Source organism: Rhipicephalus microplus, chromosome 8 (assembly GCF_043290135.1).
Source record: "Rhipicephalus microplus isolate Deutch F79 chromosome 8, USDA_Rmic, whole genome shotgun sequence".
In the NCBI taxonomy this organism is placed as follows: domain Eukaryota; kingdom Metazoa; phylum Arthropoda; class Arachnida; order Ixodida; family Ixodidae; genus Rhipicephalus; species Rhipicephalus microplus.
The window spans coordinates 33,771,763-33,793,266 of record NC_134707.1 but is presented as its reverse complement, the minus strand read 5'-3'; the positions used below and the strand labels follow the sequence as shown (position 1 = coordinate 33,793,266).

At 45.1% G+C, this 21,504-nt stretch overlaps 1 protein-coding gene across 1 annotated transcript in view; it reads left to right on the top strand.

The window, feature by feature from the left end:
* Window positions 1-20,818, top strand: part of LOC119164357 (uncharacterized) — a 35,203-nt gene extending 14,385 nt beyond the window's left edge. The window contains exons 2-4 of the mRNA XM_037416533.2: window positions 16,397-16,693; window positions 18,295-18,580; window positions 19,005-20,818. Coding sequence (XP_037272430.2) covers window positions 16,452-16,693; window positions 18,295-18,580; window positions 19,005-19,883 — 1,407 coding nt within the window. The 5' untranslated portion in view covers window positions 16,397-16,451 and the 3' untranslated portion in view covers window positions 19,884-20,818. The remainder of the gene's footprint in view (window positions 1-16,396; window positions 16,694-18,294; window positions 18,581-19,004) is intronic.
* Window positions 20,819-21,504: the final 686 nt, after the last annotated feature.

Here is a 21,504-nt window from a genome sequence, read left to right as displayed (position 1 = left end):
CGATACCATTATCGAAACGGCCAGGAGAGCTAAAAGTCATAGGCAGATAGATGGATAGATGGATGGATAGATGGATGGATAGATGGATGGATGGATGGATGGATAGATAGATGGATGGATAGATGGATAGATGGATAGATGGATGGATAGATGGATGGATGGATGGATGGATAGATGGATAGATAGATAAGCACCAAAAAAAAAAACTTCACTTGGCGTGTATTGGCTCATACTTGTGCAGACCCTTCAAAACAAGGACCCTTCAAAACCATGTGCAATTACACCACATTTTCACATAAATTATTATCGTAATGGCTATACAGTACACTCAGCGAAGGTTGGTTGACACACGCTTTTGTTTTGTTTTTTCATCAGAATTTCTTTTACAACATCCCATAACAATATACTATCGCAGGCAACAAACACACATGCCTGAAAGCACACTTTTTCGCATACGTTAGCGGCAAGGTATTACAAGGAGGAGATAGGTTGCATCATCAGGAGATCTCAAATTCTTATATTTTTTATGTTTATAGCACACGAGCAAACGTGACACGCACCGATCCCTAACAGCAACTATGTCACACAAAATGTTTAAATTAGTTAACCGATTAGTTCTCGTGTTTTTTAAAATGCGAAGCCTTTCGTAGCGAATTTCGGCGACTTTTAGAGTATCTATCTATCTCACTAGCCGCCTACAACTTTTAGTTCTCCTGGCCGTTTAGTTAATGTTATCAATACCAAACTTGGTATAGAAATACGTGAGTATATGAAGAGCATAATTGAATAGCCATAACGCGACTATCATGATATGTAGGTCATGAATGTCATGGTTTACATTTCATGGTCTTGCTGCTCTTGCGGTGGTTTCGTTCACATGACATTTTGCGAAATTGGCATGGTATGACATGGCTGCATAGCGAACACAAGTGACAGACCCTGACGTGGAAATCATGGCATGCATCTCATGTAAGTCATGACTCGTGAGTCATGACAACGCGCCACGCTCATGGTACGCTCGCAGTCGTTTCGCTAGCTTCACATATACGAAATTTGGTTTTACGGGGCGTGAATGGATGACGAAGGTATGTGACTGGTGCAAACATGATAATCATGAGATCCGCGTCATGTAACAACTTGACTACATGCCACACTCATGATGCGCTCGCGGCCGTTTCGCCAGCTTCACGTGTACGAAATTTGGTATTACGTGACGCGAACGGATGACATATGTAAATGACACGTCCAAAACATGATAATCATGGCATGCGTGTCATGTAACAACATGACTACATGCCACACTCATGATGCGCTCGCGGTCGTTTCGCATGCTTTATATATTCCAAATTACCCGCCGCGGTGGTCTAGTGGCTAAGGTACTCGGCTGCTGACCCGCAGGTCGCGGGATCGAATTCCGGCTGCGGCGGCTGCATTTCCGATGGAGGCGGAAATGTTGTAGGCCCGTGTGCTCAGATTTGGGTGCACGTTAAAGAACCCCAGGTGGTCGAAATTTCCGGAGCCCTCCACTACGGCGTCTCTCATGATCATAAAGTGGTTTTGGGACGTTAAACTCCACATATGAATCAATTATATATACCAAATTTGGTACTACGTCAAGTGAATGGATGGCGAAGGTATGTGATTGGTGCGAACATGATAATAATGAGATGCGTGTCGTGTGAGGAAATCACTACGTGCCACACTCCAGCGGCAAGGCACTCCGCCGTGACCAGGGGCGCGTGCGCGATGGCGTTCGTTTCGTCGCGTCACGCCGGCGATCATAGAGTTTCCCAAAATTAACTAGAGGGCACTCTGGCGCTGCGATCGTTCAGCGACCACGGGAATGATGGGTAGTACACACATTTGCCTAGTCTTCGTACTTGCGGGCGGCGAATTGTACTTGCGGCTTCGTTTATTGCTGTGTTTCGATTTTGTTTTGAAAGAAAGAACGAATTTGGAATTTTCTGCGTACTGTACTTGCGGTATGTTTCTGCTTTGCTGCCAGGGTGGCACGTCCAAGTCAGGCATTTACTTAGCCTTTAGTCGTGTCCCCCAAGGCAATCTTGTTCAATTTTGCCTTGAATAAAGCAAACCAAACCAAACCAAATCCTTTTGAACTTAGGGACTTGATTCTAAATAGTAAGCTTTAAAAAAATAAAGTTGTGAAGCGCAAACGGTGAACATTTCCTAATTTATGTTTTCGTGAAAAAACAGCTTCAAGCCACACAAACACACACGGAGCCGGAAGCAGGCCAGAAGTGCGAAAATTAGTCAAATGTTTGTACTACCCATTATTCCCATGCTCGCTGAAGCACCATGTGTTGCAACTCCCATAGACACTAGCGCCGGAGTTCCCTCTAGTAAGTATTGTGGGAAACTCTATGCCGGCGATGCCACGCGCGGCGCCCATCGGCCTGGAATTTTTTTTTTTATTTTTTTTTTATTATTTATTATTTCTTTTATTTCCAGAATAAACGAAAACATTACATTCTGGATGGTCTCCTGGGCTAAAAGCTGTAATGAAACAGCTTGACTAGGGCCCAGAAGACCAATGACATGGCAACAAGTGACCGGTAAAAATAAAAATATTTGCACCAAATTACAAGATATATCACACATTGTACAAAAATATTTACAAAAACAAAGCATATAACAATATCTATGTAAGCGTAACAGGGAATGATTTTTTGACTAAAACAAAACACATCTCTAACAACGAACAAGACCAACAGAATACCAAAATTTATTTACAGAAAAGAAATTTTTAATACTACAAGTACAAGGAACACAGTCAATAGTACACCTGTAATAGTACAAGCAATAGTACACCTGTAATTCTAGCAGTAAACTACACGAAACACTAATATCAACACAATATAATAATAGAAAGCATGATAGCTAATCATATACAACAATATACAGTGAAATGTAGTACAACATTAACAAATAATTGAATTACATTAGTAATTCAGAAATATTTCACGTAATGTATTTAGCGCAGGTTTATGTAAATGATTATGCTTTTTAAGAATGCATGGGAGGTTATATTTCAATGACTGCAGTTTATAGTCAGTGCGAAAGCGCGGTATGAGCCATCCTCCTACATTACGAGTATTGATAGCATGACTGTTGCGTTGCAGTGCAGCAGTTAACTCGATAAATTGTTTAAATGAAGAAGAACATATGTAAAATGATCGTAGGATACGGAACTCGTACATATATTGGATTTTAATTATACTGTACTTGCGAAAATATGTCGATGTCGGTGATAAATAACCAGTGTTGGCAATGTGACGGACAGCTTTCTTCTGCAAAACCAATATTCTGTTGATGTTGCGTTGAGTTGTAGTAAGCCAAACCAGACTGCAGTAACTTATATGTGATTGAAACAGTGCTTGATATATGCTGACTTTTATTTGTGTAGGGAGAATTTCTCGACAACGCGACAGAGCTCCCGCTGTAAAAGAAAGTTTCTTGCATAAATGACTTACGTGAGAGTCCCAACTTAGATGAGATGAAAATGTTACACCGAGAATTTTATGTTCTTCTACAATATCTATTTTTTGATCTGCACAAATAATATCTTGTTTAACGTTCAGAAATTTATTTCTAGCTCTAAATATTATAACCTTCGTTTTCTTAGGGTTAATTTTAAGTTTATTTGATAGTGACCATGATGTAATATTGCAAAAGAAACGATTACAACTTTCTATCAACCTATCTGTATCTGCGCCGGAAAACAAGACCGTGGCATCATCAGCATATATTATAAATTTTACCGACTTGTTGATATTAACAATATCATTTATAAAAACATTGAAAAGAAGGGGCCCTAATACACTTCCCTGCGGGACACCTCTACTGACAGGCAATGAAGATGAGTGATGGTTACCTAAACACACACATTGTGATCGTTCTGCTAAATATGATTTTATTAAAGCCAGGGGAGTGCCTCGAACACCATAGATTTCTAACTTAAGAAGTAACGTGCTATGGTCAATGGAATCGAAAGCCTTGGTGAAATCAATGAACAAACCTAATGTAAATAGCCTGTTTTCGATGTTCTCTAAAATAATTTCTTTTAGCCTCAACAAAGCTAACTCCGTAGACCTTCCTTTACGGAAACCAAACTGAGCGTCGCTTATAATGTCACTTCTAGTGAAAAAGTTGGATAATCTGGAATGTAGCATTTTTTCGAAACCCTTAGCAAACACCGGAATAATCGATATTGGGCGATAATTTCCCAGCATGTTTTTGTCGCCACCTTTAAACAGAACAGACACACGAGAGCGCTTCATTTCACGGGGAAATTCCCCGGACTCTACTGCTAAATTAAATATGTACACAAGTACAGGGGCTAAATGCTCTAAAACAAATTTTATGGGACCGATCTGAAGATTGTCAATATCTAATGCACTGCTATTCTTAAGACTCATAAATGTTCTGAATACTTCTGGTTCGTCTGCCGGGTTGAGAAATATGCTTTCAGCATTTCTAATAATTGAGCTAGTCATTTGCAGGGTATTCTTAACTGGCGGTATACCAGAAGTGAAATATTTATTGAAAGAATCGGCAAGTAGTGCACCAGTTAGTACACGATTATTTAACGTAATTTCACGTGGCATGAAGTCTGCCTTGTGGCGTCCTAAAACACTGTTTATTGCTTTCCAAGCTGCATCGGGGTACCTTGTACAGATACCAGAAAACAATTTTTCATAATACGCTATCTTCGCCTTTCGAAGAGCGCTGTTTAGTTTATTTCTGAAAGCTTTATACATGACATGCTATACTCGCAGGCCCACGCCGCGCTGCGTTGCTTTGACGCATGCGCGTTTGAGCGCACACGGCGTCCCTCCGTCACGAAGCTGAGCAGGTGGTGGTGGTGAAAACATTTAATAACCATTAAATGGTTACAGAGAGGTGATTGGGTTGGGGCCTTATTGGCCTCCTACCCTCACAGCACTAGGTGGAACCCCTATTCCGGGGCTCCATTGGCAAGCAACGCCGCCCGCGCCCGTTGAACCAGAGCCTCTTGGGCCTTCAGGTCTTGACAGCCGAGCAGGGCCGCCTCCCAGTCCTCTCTCGTGGGATTGGGGTTGGGGGGGATAGATGGATTAGACTGGCACGCCCAGACGATGTGAAAGGTGTCAGCCACCTCACCACAGAACTGGCACGTGCCATCAAAGGATCAATTGAAATGTTTTAGCACCGCCGGGCACAGTACAGTATTGGTAAACAGTTTTAAAAGGAGGCGCTCGTCAGCGCGATGTTGTCCCTTACAAGGGTCTGGATAGCGCCGGTGCTCCTCCTTGTAGTAATTGGTAATATCTTTGAATGAAAGGGCCGAATTGTCTGATTGCGAGTAGGCTTCCAAAGACAGGGAGATAGCCCGGGAAGAGAGTGCGCGGGCGGCCTGATCGGCCTGTTCGTTACCCCTGAGTCCTTGGTGACCGGGTGCCCAAACCAGATTTCGCGGAGTTGGATTAACGTATCGGCAGCTAGGTTCCAGTATGCGCTGAGCAAGCGGTGAAGCCCACCCTAGCTGATAGTTCCGACAGGCCCCTCGTGAGTCGGTGATGATATGTTTAGAAGAGGGATAGGTGAGAGCCAGAGCGATGGCAACCTCCTCCGCTTGTGTTGCGCTGTAGGCTTTGAAAGTGAGCCCGTTTACGGTGTTTGCGTTGTGTATGACTGCGGCAGTATACCACCCCCCATGGTGCGGGCCGGCAACGTCCACGTAGCACACGTGTTCCTCTTGACCAAAGTGTCGCTGCAACGCTTCCGCGCGCGCCTGGCGGCGACCACTGTGGTTTTCTTTGGACATGTTGCGGGGAAGGGGTCGGACCCGGAGGGCGCGTCTCCAAGGTTCTGGCACTCTCACCCTTTCCTCAATATAGTAATCGTGTTTGATGTGTATTCGGTCCAAGAGGCGGCGACCGGAATGGGTCTGTGCAAGGCGCGTGTATTGGTTAACGAGGTGGGCTTCTCGAAGTTCCCGGTAGGTATTCACCACGCCTAGGGCCAGAAGTCTCTGGTTGGACGTGGTGATAGGGAGGTCGAGAGCCCGCTTGATAACTTTACGGTGGATGACCTCGAGTTGATCATCCTCGTGTTTGCGTAGGTGCAAGTAGGGAGTCGAGTAGAGTATTCTACTCGTTACGAAAGCATGGGCAAGCCGCATTGCATCCCTGCTTCGTAATCCGCCCCGCTTGTTGGAGACCCGGCGGACCATACGGCCCACCTGGTCTCCCACCGTGCGAAGTTTGGCTATTGTGGTGTCGGCCTTGCGTTGGTGGTGTATGAAGAGGCCAAGGACGCGGATCTCCTTGGCCTCACGGATCGGTCCCGAGGGAAGACTGATATGGAGCTGAGTTGTGTCCTGAGGGGAGGGACGTACGTGCACAAATTCTGACTTAGCCGGGGCACACTGGAGTCCGCAGTAGGTTGCGTAGTCGTCGACTACAGTCGCTGCTGCTTGCAGGCATGACTCCATGTGACCCAGGTTACCTTGCGTGGCCCAGATCGTGATATCATCCGCGTAAAGAGCGTGATGTATCCCTGGTAAAGAAGCCAATTTGGGGGGAAGATGAAGCATGGCTATATTAAATAGGAGAGGAGAGAGGACCGCGCCTTGAGGAGTTCCCCTCGAGCCGATGACGTAAGGCCCATGTTCCTCATCTTGTATGCGTATGTAGGCTCGACGGTCTGTAAGAAACTGTCTAACATAATTGAATGTTTTATAACCACAGTTGGTCTGACTGAGGTGGTCAAGGATTACCTCATGCTTCACGTTGTCGAATGCTCCTTTAAGATCCAAGGCCAGGACTACCTTGTCATTGTGGGGGCATTCAACAGGATCTAATATGTCATGGTGGAGCTGTAGAAGTATATCCTGGAAGCTGAGCAGACGCGGTGCTGTCTAGGTAACGTCGTCGACGCGAAATGCAGCATGTCGCATTTCGCGCTGGTCGCCGCCGGGCGTCGCCGACGGACCCTCGTCGCGCCCAAGGAGGATTGAAAAAATTGCTGGAGTGGAAATGATTGCGCAGAAGTGAAGCCGTTCCTCTAGCGAGATGGCGGCTGTGGCGGCCATCTTACTAGGGGAATGATAAAGTATCTCCGTTCAGCGATTAAAAACGAAGCGTTTCCCTCGCACGCCCAACGAGTTTATTGTGGGAACATTTTTCGGGCCACATAGTGCTCCAAGTGCGTCTTAAAGTTACTAGTTTTCCGTAGTGAGCCTCTAATTGGAGGCAAAGTTCTTTGAAGATTCAGTCATCCATACTTGTTTCTGTGTGTTATTTCGTCGGGAACATCTATCCTTTAAATTATAACTAACGTAGCATTTACATAACGTATCAAAGCCACTTGATCTTTATGTGGGCACTATCAGAAAAAGCGTACTTCCACCATCTTGGCAGTGGCAATAGGTGGCTTCACTTCTGCTGGAAAGACATCGCAGGAGCTTCCACTCCAGCAATTTTTCTTTAATCCTCCTTGGTCGCGCCTGGAGTCAGATAAAGTGCTCGCGTTTTGCTAGGGTAGCTTCGCTGCAACCAGCGTGCGCGTGCGCCCACGTTACGGGCGCCGTTTCGCTAGCTTCACATATACCAAGTTTGGAATTACTCTACGTGAATGAACAACGAAGGTACGTCGCACGTCCAAACAAGATCATCATGATATTCGTGTGATGTAAAACATCACTATACACGCAACGCTCATAGCATTCTCGCGGCCGTTTCACTAGCTGCACATATACCAAATTTGGTATCAGGTGACGTGAATAGATGATGAAGGTAAAGGACACATCTAAACGTGATAATCGTTACACGAGAAGTCATGTACGGTATAATTTACATCTGGCTCGTAATGTTGTGCGCATTTTAAAGTGACACATCAACCTTCTTCATTCGTGCTTCGCATATCAGCGATTCCCACTGTATTTGGGATCTGCCAATTTTTCTTTTCTTTTACTTTGGCCAACCTTTGAGCCGTCTGGGCTTTGATCAAAGGCAATCACGGGAACGGGACATCCGGTGTTACGCGACTTGTGCACATGGTTATGGACAGTATGCTGCATAGTGTTCCCAGGACAGACTCGCTGACAGTGGAACGCAACGCTGTGAAGCATAGTGAAATACGGCTGGTACTTACACAAGTTTAAGATCTGTTCTAAACAAAACAGCTTTGTAATAATGCCAGTCGGGACAGCATGTCACTCTCCCGCAATCAACAGTAGGTAGCATTCTGAATCACTGACGTGTTTTGGTTTGTTTTGATTGTTTGACTTCGTTTCTAAGTTAGACCATCTGTGTTTGTTAGTTTCTTTGTTATTTCGAAACACAAAATTAGCTGTTAGGTGCCGACTCCTTCGGGTCTGCAGTACAGATGCTGTGTAAAGTCAGCTTACTAGATTCCCATGCCACACACATCTAGAATTGTAAACCGTTTATAACACCAGTTTTCGCGATTAAAAACGTGCGGTTGTGGAGTAGTATCTGTGTGTGGTAAACGAGTACTTGCGTAAGACACTCGAAAAACGTAATGTTCTTTCATAGGGCTAAAGAATACTTTAGGTTGTTTTCCAAACACGCAATTAGATAGTTGCATCCACACCAAACAACTCAACAAACAGCCTCCCCTGCACATAATCGGCTACGCCTTCGCCCTCTCTCGCATCTGAACTTGGCGTCTCTGTATACTCAGTTCGGGAAACCCCACTTGTCGTACACAAGGCAAATCAACTCTCCACGCCTCCAGAAATGCGCATATCTGCCTACCCTGCATTGTTTGTTTCCTGTAAGTCATCACGACATTCCTCCATGTGACATCACATCCTCCCTTCCCCCTGCTGCATCTCGGAGCCATCGCACCCTCACGCCAACTACGTCACTCCAGGTCGCCATTGCACCAGCGTAGGCGTGAATCCCTAAAGGCTACGCGCATGACTCCAGGCGCCATAACTCTCTCGATTTTGGCAATTAGCCCTTCTCCTCCGATTCTCCTCTCGTCAATGACCGTCTCTTCTTCTGCATCGCCTGTAGCGAGATGCAAGAATATACGGCCGTCTCGTAACGATGTCCGTAAGAGATGCCCTTAAATGACCACGCAAGTATGCATTCGCTACACTCATAAAGAAAAGCGGTGACGAAAGAAGCGAATAAGAAAGCCTTGAACAACAACTAAGGCAGCAGGAAGAGTCGTTGTGAGATCAAACAGCTGGCGAAGCCGGTTTCCGCTCGGCAAAGATCGCAAGGAGGCTACAGGAAAACTAAAGAAAAAAAAATACGCGAAATGAAGGGCGTCCGTTTGTTTCGCTTGCCTTCAGCCGATGAAGTGAAGTGCGGTGCCAACACGGGAGCTATTTGTTTATAGTGGCCACTGCATAAATGTTTGATGCCTTACCTAACACTATAGCTGCGGGATAGGTGGAGGGCTGGGAATACTAATGAGACATTGAAAACGCCGTCATTACTTGTTATCCTTATGCTGTTCCATGTCATATTGCGTGCAATCATGGTCGAGTTGTCGACGGTATTACCGAGCAGGAAAAGCGTTCGTCACTGTATGAAAAATTTCCCATTGTTCTGTTATTATAACGCAAGAGTGAGAGAGCACAGTGGAGATGAAGCTCCGAGTGAATAAAACTAGTGCCTTCAAATTATATTGCTTAATGTAAAATGCCTATGAATTTATTACCATCCAACAGAAATCTACCTCTAGAAGATAGTAGAGTGTCAATTGTGCCTTTCTTTTTCACTTTAATTGGGAAGGAAAATGGCTGCAGTGACTAAAAGAACAATCCTGATTTGAATAGCAGCACTAAAAAGATAATGTGGAATAGTTTATGTCCCAGTTATGTACAAAAAAGAAAGAAGTGACAAGTACACATGTCAAATAAAGCGAAATATCGAACAACTGATGCGCTGTACAACAGCTGGACAGAGATATACCGTCGTCTTGTGCGAATTCCAAACCTATACATTTTTTTTTTTACCTGACGAAGCGATTGCGCAAGTATTTCGGCGCAGGTTTAGAGAAAGCAGGATCGTAAAGGTTGTTGGATATTGAGTTGTCTCCGTGTGTATGCAACCCTGCTGGAAATGTTTAGGATTCGAGTGTGCTAATATATGACGTGCAATAAATGAAACTATCGATAATTACTGCACCTTGATGGTGCGGACACATGAGGCACATACTTTGAGGATAAACAAATCTGAGGAATTATGAACTACGCTGCCCGCGGTATAACTAGAAATAGTAAGCATAACGTTGAGACGTAGTAAGACAGTAGAATGGCTAAGAGCACGAACTCATGAAGCCGCTGTTTTTGTCAACGTTACGAAAGAAAAAGTAGACCTGGGCATAAAAAGCCTTGCGGAAACGATGGTGGTATACCTTGTACACTATATTCCTGAAATAAGTCCTCCAGATGAATCCTGCTTAGATATCCTGGGATAAATTCTCGACCATGGCATCCCCCGTTCTGTCGCTCGCGAAAGACGACAAACCATGAGGTGTACAATTATTTTGGAGCCTGCGCTTCACGCGGCTGTTCTTCATATTGCGACAACGGCCTTGAGCTCCAACGATCCGTCAAATACTATCATTATTTTGCTTGCAGAAAGAGTGTTGGGCAATCTTTTGCCACAACCACAGGAAACGTTTCGAGGTAGCAGATGTGACTCGCCTTTTGCCGCCTGAGCTGTCGAGTGTCCCGCAGGAAAAGCAAGGTGCTTCCGGAGAGTCGCACCGAAGGAGTGCGGACATGGTGTGACGTCCCAGTTAAGAATACCGCTAGTACGAGGTGTCTACCGGTTCATCGCTCCTGTTACATTACGTATTCGTCGCCTTGACTACCATCGGCACTCACTTCTACTCCCAGATTTGAACACCCACTAATACCCCCTAAAGTGGACGGGTGGGGATGACCGCCGCCGTAGTTTAGTTGGTATACGTTATCGGACGTGTTATTCGAAGATTGCAGGTTCGGTCTTTGCCAGGGGCAAGCTATCTTTCCGTCCGCTTTTCTTTCTTCACGTTTGCATTACAACTGTTACTAACAACATCCCCTATACTTTTCTTGGCTCTCTTGTCTGTTCTAATTAATGTTACGTAATTTCGTGACACTCGCACACGAAGTTTAGGATGATGAATCAAGGGCAATTTCATTGTAAGAGACTGCCTACGACAACCAACCGATAACGAACTCAATAAGTGTATAGGGAACAATATTTGCAGTCTTTACGTGGAGTGTAATATCATAGCATAAATGATAATCGAAGTGAATGTGCGGAGCATCGCCCGAAGCTTCTAGGTCTCCACAGTGGGCCAACTTGCTTTTTCGCCTACATTATTTAAATTTAACGTAGCGATGAACCTACCCTACGCTTTTTTCTGCTTCAGCTGTCATTCTTACTTCATATTGTGACCAACCAAACTTGAGCTTCTCGGATGTCCATATCCTTCCATTTTATAGACTGAAGTAAAGTCATTTTATTCAAAGCTCTTTTGTGTGTGTGTGTGTGAAGTTTCGGCCCGATAGATGTTTCTCTACTGAGTTTTGTTTTTTAAGGTCACACTTACCTTGTTTTGTTTGAGATTTTAGTAGTGGAACATACTGGCATGTTAGCTTGGCGAAACAAGTAGCAGTGTACTTTTTGCATAGACTAAGAGGAGCAGGAACGTCGATCATTGGTATTTAAAAGTGTTCGCGAGATCCAATTCTACTTGCGGAAGTCATAAAACTCATAAAGGTTCGGACTATATTTTTTTTAGATGAGGTTCAAACGTAGCTTTTAGGCACCAGATAGGCCGGAAACAACATCACAGCTGAAACCAAAGAAAGCCTCAAACATGCATGACATCACTGTGAGCCACTCAAAAAACTTCAGTTCAACGTCGCCATCTATCTATGTAATATTCTGCGTCCTCACTGGAGTATAGCAAAAAAAAAAGCTGCAGTTGCGTAATCGTGGGTAACTGATACAGCTTGCGTTCGTGTTTCCTTTTTAATGACACCCCAACGCGGAGGCCAGGTGAATGATTAACGCGGAAACTCTGGCATATAAGCACACCGTCGCGTCCATGTCTGTACTACGGCTCTGAAAATGAACGCGCGTATGAAAACAGGTGGTTGCATTCAACGCACGTCCTATTTGCTAGTAGTAAGGTCGGCTATTGGTATTCGATGCCTGCTAAACAGTTATTGTGAGCGAGCAATAACAACGCCCTATTGAAGACCTTCCAAAACAACGTCCCTAGAGACGCTTAACTCCACAGCACATTGTAAATAGTCCAATAAAGTTTTCAATCAATCAATCAATCAATCTTAGCTCCACAGAAGGCAACATTGTTGCTGATAAGTGGCGCCATCTCTTGCAGCACACTCGTCAAAATTGAAAGTATGACTTCGTTAGAGTGTCAAATCGCATTCTGAGAACTTTATTGTCACATGTTTTGCTATTAAAAGTTCATTATTACTGATCAAAAATTAAGGTTCAAGTTTTATTGTTAAAATTCCAGCCGAAATCTTTGCAGGTGACATAAAAAAAAATTTCAAAATGTATTTTTCATGTTTTCGCAATATTGGCACGATCAAAATACTCCACATATTCGTGTGCTACGTCTACAGTACTCACAGATGGCAATGTACTCACTTTATTTATTAGAAGCTGCGTAGGACCCAGTATGGACGCCTTCAAAATTTATGACGTCACGATGTTTGGTGCCGCAATTTCACGGTGACGTCTCCACTCACACTTTTTTTTTTCACGTGCTTTCTCGTTTACCAAGTGTCTGGTCACTGTAAGAGTCGTCGAGTTTTCTGGATTGTGAAATTGCGCTTTAGCAAAACGTGAAAATCATTTTCATCTTTGGTGTTCCTTTAAAGTGACCCATACTTGCTTACACGAACAAGGTTGTACCAGTTCGCCCTAATAAAAGTGCGCATTCTTAAATACATGTGAATAGAGGTTTCCGTGAAGTGATGAGTGTCGTAACGTAAATTCTACACGGGTACAGCACCATGGAAAGTCATAGCAGCTAACTATGTTGCAAAACGAGAACGTGAGATTGGTTTATGTGAGATTTCGAATGTCTAGTGTGACGCTCGGGTACCAAATTTGGAAAGTGAACTCGTTATATCATAAAGAAATCAGATATGCAAACCACTTAACATTCGTGCTCTACGAGCTTACATTAATAGGGAGTTATAGTTTAGGGTCATCTTGATAGCCGGGGTTAAACTGACACTAAAACTTTGGCCTCGCGTTTTTCTGCGGCAATGTGTTGCTGGGGGAATGTTAGTCCTAACGCGACACATTGTTTGGTGCAGCACGTGATAGATAATTATTTACAGGCCCCTCATTATCGACCACTTTAAGTTTCGGTTTTCGAGAGCTCCAAAAAACGAGAAGCCACCGTGGGCAACTAACGCCACCTAGCGTGTGAAGCGCTCGGCCACGTCAGCACACAGAACTGCGACACACATCCCCACGGTCCCTATCATTGGCATCAAGAAGCACTTCCGAGTAGGAAACTGGACTGCACTGTCGCCAAACACAAAACTTTCAAAGCGTGCGCCACGGCCACGCAGTCTCAATCAGACGCTAAGAAGTATGCGGGAACAAACATGGGAAAAGAAAAATGGCGACTGTGCCGTCATCATAGCTTGTTTTATTGACTACACTGTGGTGACATGAGAGAAGTAGGGGGTCCCCAATGGGCCCCTTAGAGGGTGTCAATGATGGAGCCGAGGACTCATTCAAACTTCAAAATTAATTTAAGACACCTTCCAAACTACATGCGCTGTTGATATTTTGCAGATGATATACGAATGTCCATGGGATAAAACCCCGCAGGCTATCTCGGCAGAGAAACTTTGTGTCAGTACCGCTTTAAGAGAATAGCGTTGCCGTGCCGCAAACGTTAGTCGCGGACAGCGTCTTTTAGTTTATTGGACTAGCGTTCACGTGAATAACGTGTTTCAGCTGTGATGGTGGCGTCACCTAGCAGAGGGTCAATAAGTTAAAGAACAGTGAAAGACGAAAAAAATAAGAATGTTTGTCTGTATCACCACGCGAAGCAAGGTTACAAGTTTTTGTAGTAATAATAGAAGTGGATAAATGTGAACCATGCGCAAGTGCGAAATTATTTACGTTATCAATTTGTTCAATCGATCTTCTATTTAGCTAAGCCTGAAGACGTTCGAAATGGGAAGCTGTCTCAAAAACTACGCCAACTTATTTGTAGTACTCGGTCGCCGAAGCTATGCCAACTTATTTGTAGTACTCGGTCGCCGAAGTTACCTGAAGACAAGTGAAGTCCTTCTACAGAGACATTGACTGCGAACGAAGGGAACCTTTCAACTACTACTCGAAGTTCACTTCGAAGCGGACGTCTGAAACCGTCGTCATGTTTTACGTACACTGCGTTAACCACGCTAACACGATGACGTTAAATCTGAAAAATAGCGTGCGTATGGTAAGCGGTACGGGTCACGTACGTTACTGCGCATGCACCCTTCGATCACGCTATCACGGTAAGCCCACTATACCGATAAGCCCTGTATACTATAAGTGTTAATTATGTCGTGCATGATTACTCAGCCTGCATTGCTAAACTGGCTGAATGTATTGAAATTTTATTTTAAAAACGACAATTTTCGGATACCCCTTGTTCCCGCGTCTGTAAGCCGCCTGGTGCCCCAAGCTGAGAAAGGGCCTTATTGTCTCGGTCACTCTCAATGTGTTTCTGTTTACGCCGAAAGCGCAACCCTTGACACAAGGGGGGCAGCTTAGGCTAGTTGGTATGGCATGACGATAGTTATAGCGCGAGAACAAAACGACGACACAGAGACAAGAAGGTCTTCGTGTCTTTCGTGTCCTTCTTGTCTCTGTGTCGTCGTTTTGTTCTCGCGCTGCAACTATCATCATGCCTTGACACAAGCTTTCAAAACAGCTCCTTTTATTGCAGCCAAGTGTTGATCACACTGACCGCGTTCATGGGCAAAGGATTCGCGGGTTCTTTAATGGCTAGTCACGCGAAGAACACGTTGTGCCTGCAAACACGTCAGCCACAGGATACATTGCGGCAACAAGACCGTTATTATGGACAGGCGGCCGCTTTAAAATCTTGTGCTACTCGACTCCTAGTTAAACATCCTGCCGAGAGACTTGGCCACAGTGCGTCTACGATATCGGTAAGCAGTTATAAGACGTTGTCTTCCAAATTCTACCGTGTGTACTCCGAAGAGTTTGCTCGAAATTGTGTTGTCGTATCCATGAGTATATTCTGTCATGATCGCGCGGCAAGCTGTAAGATCCCTCCTCACTGAGTGTATTAGAGTATGTGTTAGTCGTGTACAATTACTTACACAGCCCTGCATGTGTACTTAAAATGTTTCGAGCATTCTTGGGGCTAGACTGCCACGCCAACACTTAATTTTGCTTTACCGTGATTCATAATAGTCTCCTAAAAGAATGAATTTATGGTCCATGGTGCAAGTTAGCAGTTATATTGAATACTGAATGATGTCGGGACATAACTTAAGATAAGGGCTCGTTAGCCTCAAGATTAAATGAAACATCAATTCAGTGAGTTCTTTGAAAGGCACAGGAGAAAATACTTTATGGGGAAGCCAGGTTGGGGAAGCCAACGAAGGGCTCGAATTGGGACCCGGGAAGCCGCAACACTGGCAGGCCGTTCCGCCAGCCTCGTTCCACGGCGGTGCCCCAACAACCCACCCCGCGAGGAGCTCCTGCAGACATCTTCTCACCAGAAACTTGGGGAAGGTCCTTAAGGAGCACAAACTATAGTGTATACAGAGTTCATTGAAAGAACGTGATGATATTTCTTGGAGAGTAGGCTATAGTACAACTATGTGTGTTTGAATGCCAAGAAGGGATGTTCTTGTGGCACTGTGGAATGATAATTGACGACTACAATCCAAAAGATTCCATTATTTATTCTCTAACAAGTCCGTCCCAACTACTTGAAGGTTCAGTCGTTCGATCCTTTGTTTTTATTTGTTGCGTGTTATACTTCACTGATGTGCGGATCTACCATAAAGTTTGCAAGAACATTCAGTTTAATGCTAGGACTATCGCTATGAACATATATGTCTACAACTAAATTTAGTCTTAAACGCGTAGAAGCTGTTCGCGTTACGAAAATCTGTGAACGCAAACGGCCAAGTCCTTCGCACAAGCTTTGTTCCTTCTTAATGACAGCATTCATGCCTCTCTGATGAGTGAATCATGCGCATCGATCTGTAGGAAGCACCGGCCCGTTGGCCATTCGATCCCGATATGCGAAACTCGTACTGCGCCAAATAATTGAGTGACTCGCGATGATCCATTCATTCGCTCAGTTTTTTTGTTTGGTGTGGGGGCAGGCCTCGCTGAGGATAGAGAGCCGGCTGTAGCGGTGACGACGAGAGAGTGGCAGACATGTCGTCGTCTTCGTGGAGCGACGAGCTGGTCGAGTGGGACGACGAGCTGACACGCGAGACGGACCACATCCAGCTGGGGCTGGTCGAGCCCTGGCTCGACTCACACCCGCTGCCCGAAGGTGTCGAGTCACCCCACCCGTCCCGGCTACGCATGGGACAGGACGCGTTCGTTGCGAGGAGGTACGAGCTGGCCGAGCACCGATACGCATTCGCCATGTTTGCCGGATGCGACGCATTCAGGTACAGTATTGTGGTGGTGGCGGGGGTAGTGTTGGTAGAGAAGTACTCATAGTAGTACGAGACGCAGTAGTAGTAGTCGTAGTAGTAGTAGTAGTAGTAGTAGTAGTAGTAGTAGTAGTAGTAGTAGTAGTAGTAGTTGTTGCCGTCGTCGTCGTCGTCGTCGTTGTCGTTGTTGTTGTTGTTGTTGTTGTTGTTGTTGTTGTTGTTGTTGTTGTTGTTGTTGTTGTTGTTGTTGTTGTTGTTGTTGTTGTTGTTGTTGTTGTTGTTGTTGTTGTTGTTGTTGTTGTTGTTGTTGTTGTTGTTGTTGTGAGACAGCAGCGTTATTAGTTCCTGTAGTAGTAGTAGTAGGAGATTCTGTAGGATGTATTGGGAGAATCAGGAGGGGAATCAGTGGGCGTGCAATAGTTGTAGTAGTAGTAGTAGCAGGAAGATGAAGGAAAGTTGGACCTGCAGAAGTCGTAACAGTAGTGTTCCAAGTGCAGCTTACGGGAGCAGTAGTGGTAAGAAAATGGCAGTAGTATAAGTAGCAGTGGAAGATATGTGAATGGCATTAGGTTAAGAAAGGAATACGTCCCTTAATATCAAGAAAACCTATATGTGTACACTTCTTTACGCTTTTTTTATTTGTATATTTATAGTGCAGTAATGAAAGCTCAAAAAAGGCTTATATAAATAACATCGATAGCTTTTCCCTACATTGTGGGCATTCCTTGGTACGACAAGACCATCAACAGAAAAGGTAAATGATGCTCAAGGATATTGGTTCACATATGATATTCACAAAACTGGAATGTTCTTGCGTATGCACATGCACTATAACTTGTAATTTACGTTGTACGACATTATGAAGCAGTGGTATAGCCGCAATATCCAAGAGAGGGCTGTTAAATACAGACAGCAATTATATTTCAATGTACTTGTATTTCAGTACCGATGTATAGCGTTTCTTTCCTGCTATGCGCAACGAATTTTTCGAAACGTTTCCAAAATCACTTGGGGCAGGAGTGGGGTGGGGTATGGCTATCTTTCATATATGTTCGTAGGTCATTTTGTATGTATGCATGCGTACATACACATGCATACATACTATGTGGAAAATTTGGGAGAAAGCAACGGCACTTCATCCCCACCCCACCCCTTGAGTACGCTCGTGTTACCTCGGTCAGCGAAAAAAATATTGCGTCCTCCTTATACTACCTGTTTTCTTTTCATTGCATGTTGTCAAGCAGATTATGCAAGTGGTAAACTCCCGTTATCCCCTTAAAAGTTTATTTCACGCCCAGTTGTTCATTTATAATAACCGCATGACTTTTGGCTCGTCACCTCATATTGCGCAGTCTGCATAATCAGCTCATCTTCCATGAAACAACGAGGTCGTGTAATGACGTCATCTCGTGACTTCACATTAAGTGGCGTCATAGCTGAGTTGTGGTAACGCTAACAGTCTTGGCGATCTCTGACGTCATGATGATGTCATATTTTGTGGTCACTATATTATCAGTATTTGCATGACTCGTGCTGACGTTGCTGACGTCAGTTATGACCCTTGATAGGCGTCTGAGGCTTTCGTATTACTAATCGGCCGCTTTATTTTTTTCCAGCTCCCGGCCGGAGTTCACCGAGGCCGCCGAGCACGTCTTGGACGGTACTCCGGCTATCTACGTGTACCACAACCGCAACACGCTTTCCGAACTGCTCGAACTGTTCCCGCGCACCCAGCGCATCACCCTCAAGCACGACCTGAGCGAGACTGAGGGCTTCGTCTACGCCCAGACCAAAGAACCGCACCACCTGGTGCACCTGGAGGGGAACTTCGCAGACCACGAGAACACCGGCCTAGCCGTCTATGGCGACGCCGTCACCAACATTCTGATGGCCTGCCCGAACGTAAGAATATCGTTGTTCCAACTATGTAGCTTAGCCTTGCAAACGTTATTGGTGGTCTAAACCACTGCGATCATATACGTGAGCACAGGGGGAAAGGAAAGTGGTCACTCCCACCCCCTAATCGTAAAAGGGGTCAGAAAATCTGTCCCATACCTTCAAGACGAATCCCACGCCGAAAATTTTAATTAGACGTAGAAACACGCGCTGAGCATGCATAGGGGGTGGTAGAACCGCCCCCCCCCCCTAAAATATTTCTAGTTGTGGCCCTGATGCATTCCCAGGCCTGCAGGTGTTACCAGTATTTCACGTCCTGAGAATAATTTTAGCGCACTCAAACATATTATAATTGTCTGTGCTGAAATATCAGAAGCAATAAAAGTGTCTTAGGACGTGTGCTTTATTTGAGTGTTCGTGCTTCTTGCAGCTCCGCTTGCTGGATGCAGACATTCTCCCAGCTTTGGAGGCCACGCAGAATAACAACGAACTACGCGCTGTCATCGGAAACCTTCTCGTAGTCGTGCTGGGTGGTTACTCCTACGGTCACGACGGTTGCGTCCAGTCCTTCGTTCCGGCCAGCGCCGATCAAATCAAGTGCGCCGCCGAGATGTGTCCTGACGCGGGACTCGTCTACGTCGCCGTCGACTCACCGGACCCCGTCCAAGAGCTGACCGAGTTCAACTCGCCTTCTAAGCTGAGCGTCTCCTACGAACCCGATACGACGGCCTTTTGCCCGTTCTCCAGCGTCGTGCCGGCACTCAAGAAGTTTGACCTCTCAGCGCTCTCCCTGAGGAACTTCAGGGACGTCGACCTCAACAAGGTCGCCAAGACAGGAGAAAAGACCCTCCGCCTGCTGTCGCTAGACCACTGTCACGTCCTGGACGAAGAAGTTAAGTCAACCGCCTTCCGCAATCTGGTCGCCCTCAGGATCACGTGGGCGACGCCCGTAACATTACAGTGTCTTCTGTCCGAGTGTCCCGAACTAGAATACCTCAAGCTCGGCTCCACCGAAGTGTCCCGTATGTTCCTGTCGCGACTGTTCACTAAGACGTCAATGACATCCCTCAGGAGCCTGGAGCTACGTCTTGATCACCCGCTGGAGCACCACGGACTCGGTGAGGAAGACCTCAACGCGATGGTGCAATCTCTGCCATCCTTGAGATACGTGTCCACGAACTCGCCGGAGGTGCGACTGTTTCTTCGCCAAAGCGCACCGCACATCAGAATAGGAACGCTTTTCTGCGCGCTGTGTGCGGCTGAGTTTTGCCGCAGGACAGGGAGGTGTAGTGTTTCGAGCATTTTGTGACCGTCTTTTTAGGCTGATGTATAGGACACTGCAACAAGATCGTGCATCGCAGCTTAAGGAGCCGCCCGTTCGTGTCACGACACTACCGGGTGTTTTGAACGCGGTATGTTAGCTGAAGCTTTACTGTGTGTCAGAGAGCCAACTAGAACACTTGCTTCGCTAGTATAATGGCCTTGATACCGTGGGTTGCTTTTCTCAAAAGCACTCTTTGAAACATGCGGTGTTAGTGGTTGGGCAAAATGTGTTTACGTTGCCCCAGTCTTATTCCCCCTATACAATCGTCCTTGGCATCCTGGTTTTCACCAGACACACAGAGAGCGTAAGAAAGGGGGACAAAATAAATGTCTATTTATTATTCATTTATTTGTGTATCAGTGGCAGGGAAACCCTCGTGAAGGAAGTCTTGTAATGGCTTCTGTGTGAACGCCGCAACGCCATTTCGTTTTAACTTTTATGTCACTGGTGTCATTCTTTTCCTCACATTTTATTCCAACCTGACGGTTTTCCATCGAACTCTCAAATTCATTTCTTTAACCGCCCCTAGCATCGCATGAAACGTAAACAAGCTTTCATAAATCGTACTTGATGTTTATTGATGACAGAATAGATTATTAATAACATTGTTTCAACATCAGAATCGTAAGAACATCGATTTTTTTTATATATAAAGCGGACGTGAGAGCGAAAGTAGTACTGCTTCTTGGGCTAGATGGAATGGCCAACTGTATTTTCGGACGTGCTTCAAAAACAGGAACACATAAACTACACACAAGAGCACTTCCGTTTGTGGTTTATGTGCACTTCACTGCATCCTTGTTTTTGAAGACGTCCAAATAAAAGATCAGTACTACGCAGCACTGAGCGTAAAGGCTATAGACCATCTTATTTTACACTGTGGAACCGTATATAAATAAATACTTTCTAATCTTCCCCCAGTGATCGCCTTTCGGGAACCATGTGTGGGTTTGGTAACCTTGGAGCTGAGGGCGGGTGAAGAATGGTGAAAGCCAGCTACAGGGACAAGACGGGCACTGTCATGGTAACGCGTCGCACCATGCATGTCCCATACAGGTGATGAGTACTGTGGCCTGTACAGTCCACGCATGAACAGTTGGCCAGTTGGCCGCAAGACTGCGGATTCATTCTATGAGGCACTGTGCCCCCCGCAATAATGCCTAAGATGGCGCTGCGGGTAATTTTCTAAATAAATAAATAAATAAATAAATAAACAGAAGACATAAAAAAAGAACACATAAACCACACACAAAAACACTTCCATTTGTGGTTTATGTGCGCCTCACTGCATCACTGTTTTTGAAGGCGTCCAACTACTATAGATCTGTAGTAGCCGTATGCAGCCGTGTACCTCCTTCCATAATTGCAACAGCGAATATCAGGAGAGAAACAGAAAGAATATGAGATTATAGGAAAGGTATTGAGGTTAACTATACTACATCCAGCTTTCAGTGATTATCAAATTTACCCATCAGGGCAGCGAGCTGCCCTTTTCCTTTGATAGCACTTATACACTGCACGTTTCGCAATACAAATACCGTATCTCTGGTTGGTCTTCAAAAATATAACAGTGGCATTGTGAATCAATACAATTATGTCATTGTAC